Raw genomic sequence first — 5,794 nt, forward strand, 5'->3', positions numbered from 1 at the left:
AACAAAAACAAAAACAAAAAAAAAATCACAAACGACCATTTAAGCAATTATAGGAAATATTGTTGGGCAATAATGACAATAACCTAAAAAATAACTTATAAACTTATTACTGTATTGAATAAAATAATCTAAATATATTTTTTTTCAGAAATATTACTTTAACCCCGATTAAACTAATTAATAAAAACTTTTAATAACAAATATAAATTAGTTTTACATAAACAATTCCAAACACTAACACTAAGTTCTCGATAGAAAATTTTCTTTTTGATTGAGGAAAACACTTCAACCAATCGAAAATTTTGGGCTTTCTTTCTTTTTCATACTACCCATAAGGAGCATTAATGAATTTGAAAACAAAATTACTTGATGGGGGCTCGCATAGCTTTTCTTGATGGCATTAATGAATTTGAAAACAAAATTACTTGATGGGGCTCGGATAGCTTTTCTTGATGTTCTTACATATGATTCGCTTTTGTAAATGGTTCAATCAATACATCATCAAAAACAAATTAAGCTCTTGTAAATGTTCTACATATGATTCGTTCTTATTCTTTTATACTTAACTAGGTGCGAGACCATGTATTACATGGTCTTATTTTAAAAAAATTAAATATGAAATTTTAATAATTTGAAATTTTTGAATTTATATAAAAAATAAAAAAAAATTTGAATTATTAAAATTAATGAGGCTTTAATATATAGAATACATTACATATACAAATCATTTCTAATAAATATCTTACATATATATTACCTTACATATTAAATATGAAATTTTAATTTAATAAAATAAAAAATACAATAAAATGACAAGTTAAAAATAAAAAATTTAAAAATTATGTAGAAAATGTCATGTGTCCAAATAAAAGAGAAGAGGACATGTGCCAAAAAAACATTCATTTATTAGAGTACATCTAGTAAACTGGTAAATTATGTAACGATTTTTTTATTTTATTTCATTAATTTTTTTTGGCTTAACACATAAGGAACAAAGTAATAACAACAATTAGAAAAGAGAGACGACTTTCACTGTTAAGTCGTGACTTTTTACAAGTTTCCTATGTCAATTTTTCCCTCCTATTTCTTAAAATGTGAGGCAGTTTCACTTATATTTTTTAAACATCATTTAAAACCATAACACAGTATCTAAACAACATTTCATGATTAAAAAAATAATAATCATAAATAATACAAAAAGAAAAAAAAAAAAAAAAGTTTTTCAACAATCCTAGTAGAGCTTTGAGATTGTTGGCATGGAGCACCCATGTTTCCGGTCTTGGTAGAGTCTCAATATAATTGCGGCGATTTCTTCAATTGCTATTCCGGTCACTTCTGCAATCATCAAAATAACAATATGTTAATATTCACCAAAACACTATTTGCAATTTATGAGGATGAAGATATGAGTGTATTAAGAGTAAGATAATTTAAATTCGTTGCTATTATTATTAAAATAATTTAAATAGATTGCTATTAAGAGTAAATAATGAAGTATATTGCCTTATAGTGGTAGCGAGAATAAACTCACCAATAACCGGCCAAGTGGGATTTTTTGCAAAAATCTTGCTAGCATAGTCGACCTCCTCCCTCACATGCATCATCTCCGCATAATTACTTTTCGCATCTCTAACATATCCTAAGCTCTTCGCTCTTTCTCGTCTTATAGTTTGCAACATAACCGGATTTATAGTCAACGCAAAGACCTTATTTTGGTCAACCTCCAAGAATAGACTCTTTGGCAATTCCACCCCCTTAACAATCGGTACATTGGCAACTTTATACCCTTTTTGAGCCAAATAAATCGACAATGGAGTCTTTCCGGATCTTGAAACACCCGCAACAACAATGTCTGCTTTTGGCAAGTTCTCAGGCAGAGCTCCATCGTCTTGTTTTATGGTGAACTCAATGGCGTCGATTCTTTTGAAGTAGTTTTCGGTCAAGGGAAATTTCCTGCCCGGGGCACCTCGGGGCAGCCCGGAAGGTGAAACGCCTAAATGGGATGCGATGGCTTTTGTGATTGGGCGAAGGACATCGGTGGATTGGACTCCCCATGTTTTGCACGCGTGGCGAGCGGAGTTGGCCATTTTTTCGTCTGCTAGTGTGTAAATGAGTATTGCGTGTTCTTTGGCGGCTTGTATTATGATTTCCATGAGCCGGTCTACGTCGTTAATCTAAAATAGCAATGTATTTTTGTTAATTTGTTTATTATAACAATGTCATTCAAAGAGAAAGCAAATTTTATTCCAATAACATGCATATAATAAATAAATATATGAAGGTAGGATGTTTTTTATTATGTTTATTATTATTATTATTATTATTATTATTATTATTATTATTATTATTATTATTATTATTATTTTTGCAATTGGAAACCTTATCCTATCTCAAAAACTTTAGATTATCGTAATTTGTTTAATAATATTTCAAGTGCTGGCAGAAACACATCTTCTACTCCTTTAACTTATTATTTATTAAAGCTAATTAGTTGATTTTGATTATTTAATATCAAATAATCACTTTCAATGACTCAACTAGAATGTCAAGTGTGTTGTTAGATTGATATAAGTGCAAAGGACCAAATCTTAGATCAAGGAAACATGCAATTTGCGAAAGCAAAATCAGATAACCTAAAATCTCTATAAAAATGCTTAATTCTATATTCCCTTTAACATTCCAAAATACAAATTAGAAACCAATATTGATATTGAAAATTGAGGGCAAAAACCAATAAAATTCGAATTCAATGTACACTAATTTCATATAAAGGTAAGAACCCTAGAGTTCATGAATGTCGGGAGAAGAAATTACCCCAGAGAACAATCGAGTATTAACTGGACAGCCACGGTCAACCAAAAAATGCTCAAATTGACCCAACGCCGCGTTAACAGAATGCTCCGCCGTTCGTCCTGACCCGTCGGAAACCAGGAATATCTCCTTCACTGTACCTGGTGTCTCCTCCGTCTCTCCTCCAGTACCATCTTCGGAAGATGAAGAAGAACAATACGAACTAGAAAAAGACAGATTGGTACCTTCTAACCGATGCAACTGCTGATCATCGACCTCGGGGTTCTGCTCTTGTTTACATTGAGCAGGGCGATCTAGCTTCCGGCCGGATCTGATCACTCGAGCTCTGGACCAACGGTTCAGTTGAGCGCTGCTACTACCGAGCTTGCCGGGGTTTGGTCCCGCCAGCCATTGAGTAGCTGGGTTGCCGGTGGTTGTTGGATTAGGTTCCGACGGTATCATGTTCCTCCCAATCCCCTTGTGAATGTGACGGTTTCACTTTCACACGAGAGAGTATTTTACCCGAGCACTTATAAGGTCGGTTAAAAGGAAGGAACTAACTGATTTAGGCGTTAAATAGGTAACTAGGTAACAATTTTTCATGTTCTTCTTTTCCAAAGCTAGACCTACGATTTTTTTGTTTGCCATTTAAAAGTCATTTAATTTATTTATTTTTTCTTTAGGGGTATAAATCCCATATTTTTCTGGTTTAAATGGTCAATATTAAGATTTAAGAAAACAAACACGTCGTTCATATTTTGTTCGGAAAATGACTTCAGATTGGGTTCCGACGGTATCATGTTCCTCCTAACGCCCTTGTGAACTAGTATAATACCCATTTGGTGAACGGTTTGACATATAAACAAATTATAGTTTGTTGTTTATATAATCTGATTGTCTATATAATTTTGAAAACAACCTTCTTATCTAGAGTATAACAACCTACTTTGAACTTGTTTTTATTACAACATTCTACTTTCATTACAACATGATATTTGTGGGTATATTATGACAAATCTTGTTATAATTTCTTTTGTAGCGTGATACTTTTATTTGTTCCTATTCTAGCATTGTATTATTTCAGCAGTCCTTAACAGTCCTTGAACTTTGCTAAGTGTAACTTCCTCCTTGATCATATGATAAGTAGTACGACACTGATCATAACTTGGAGGTAAGGAATGGAGAATGATATCAATCGCCATGTCCTCAGGGAAGTCCACGCTAAGCTTCAGCAACCGGTCCACGAACCTTTGTATCTTCTGCAAGTGACCGGTGATGGGCTCACCATCCTTCATCCTGGCTGTAATCATAGAGGAGATGATTTCATACCTCTCCTGACGCGCCCTCTGATGGTACCTATCCATGAGATCCAAATACATCTCATTGGGGTAGAAATCTTCATAGGATTTATGGAGTTCGGGAGTCATGGTAGCCAACATGAAGCAGGACACTTTGGTAGCATCCCTTTCATGTGTAGTGTTCTCCGCAATCTCCTCAGGATTACCAGTGGACTCATTGATAACCTTAAGCTCCTTATCAAGGACATATTCCTTGTCCTCATAGCGGGTAATCATCCTGATGCTTCTAATCCATTCATTGAAATTAGACCCATAAAAGGTGACTTTCCCACACAAGTTCATGAGGGAAAAAGAGCCTGCAGGGTTTGAGCCAGTAGTAGTGTTGGAAGACATCTGAAAGAAAGGACAACTTTAATTAGATGAAGAATCATTAATAAGTCACCCAAATGAAATATTAAGGCTAGGACCCTACAAACTATTTCATAACTTGGAAGAGGGATGCGGTAATCCAAGCTATAAAATATTTGATGGTAGGTAAATGACGATTTACTAATTTCCACCATTATAAACAAAATAAGTTATTAAGTTTTAATTGGATTTGAAACTCCTAGATCTTTTGAGACACAATGAACCTTCAATGGCATGTTTGAATCTCAATTGTGCTCTCTTGTCACACCCCAAAACCATGAAGGGCGGAAACGTTCTAGGGCGGAGGACGTCATGTACAGTATCACAACAATGAAAAGTAGTAAACAAGCAACAACATCATCCATTGCATTAGTAATATAATTATTATACAAGTGTGTTCTGTCAAATTATAATAGACACTAAAGCATAAATCAAAATGAAAGATGAGTCTTGAACAAGCTCCATCTTCTCTAAACCTTGCATCGGTACCTGTCTATTGATGACCTGAGGATACAAGTAATTTTGAAAGTGAGTATCAGCTTTGAAGCTGGTGAGATCATAAGTATTTTAGTGTCTTAATTTGTATGTAAGAATTTGTATGTATATGAATTGCAAGTATTGAAAATGTATGTGAATTGTAAGTATTGAAAATGTATGTAAAACAACTGTAAATGTTTGAAAACTCTAGAAATCCCTATGATTCCTACTATTATAACAGGGAGTCTTTTACCAAGACTTAACTGATCTATATGTAGCCTTCTACCAAGGCATCTAGTGTCTGTGTGTGTCTCTTGTAAGAGTGTATTTTCCCAAGTCTGACTATCATTAACCAAAAATAAAGTTTCTACATTACCGTGCGTCGTGTGAATGTTCACGAAGTGAATGTAATGGGAAAATGAAATAGTACTATGGTGTAGTGCCGAACTACAACCGTACCAATTACCTAAAGTCTAGGGTAATTCTTCTAAGTACTGTAGCATTTGTTATAAATAACTACATTGGTACTCAATTGCCTTATTTGAGGGATAAGGTATAATGTGATGGCTAGATCCCAGGCTATACGCTCCCCTGTCAAAGGGATTTTCGGACCTACCCACGACCCATGCATATCTGCAAGCCGTGAGCATCCACATTAATATGATCATGTATACTCTATATAACTAAACTACATCGGTACTCAACTGCCTTATTTGAGGGATAAGGTATAATGTGATGTCTAGATCCCAGGCTATACGCTCCCCTGTCAAAGGGATTTTGGGACCTACCCACGACCCCTGTATATCTGCAAGCCGTGAGCA

General features: G+C 34.4%; 1 protein-coding gene across 1 annotated transcript; it reads right to left on the reverse strand.

The window, feature by feature from the left end:
• Positions 1 to 990: 990 nt before the first annotated feature.
• Positions 991 to 3,329, reverse strand: LOC145050082 (putative pyruvate, phosphate dikinase regulatory protein, chloroplastic). Its single transcript, XM_078998391.1, has 3 exons — positions 2,815 to 3,329; positions 1,532 to 2,174; positions 991 to 1,335 (listed from the first exon to the last, which is right to left on the reverse strand). The coding sequence occupies exons 1-3, from the start codon at positions 3,250 to 3,252 to the stop codon at positions 1,232 to 1,234; spliced, it is 1,185 nt and encodes a 394-aa protein (XP_078854517.1). The 5' UTR covers positions 3,253 to 3,329; the 3' UTR covers positions 991 to 1,231.
• Between the last annotated feature and the right edge of the window lie 2,465 nt (positions 3,330 to 5,794).

The sequence above is a fragment of the Lactuca serriola genome, chromosome 1 (assembly GCF_051521515.1).
Source record: "Lactuca serriola cultivar US96UC23 chromosome 1, Lser_US96UC23_V15, whole genome shotgun sequence".
Classification (NCBI taxonomy): Eukaryota; Viridiplantae; Streptophyta; class Magnoliopsida; order Asterales; family Asteraceae; genus Lactuca; species Lactuca serriola.

What these genes read in the sequence shown, in the direction of transcription:
- LOC145050082 (XM_078998391.1), bottom strand. Translation starts at nt 3,252, where the DNA reads ATGATACCGTCGGAACCTAATCCAACAACCACCGGCAACCCAGCTACT. An exon ending in ATACTCGATTGTTCTCTGGG is followed by an intron (nt 2,175 to 2,814) that starts GTAATTTCTTCT and finishes TTGCTATTTTAG; the next exon opens with ATTAACGACGTAGACCGGCT. An exon ending in TCCCACTTGGCCGGTTATTG is followed by an intron (nt 1,336 to 1,531) that starts GTGAGTTTATTC and finishes TGATGATTGCAG; the next exon opens with AAGTGACCGGAATAGCAATT.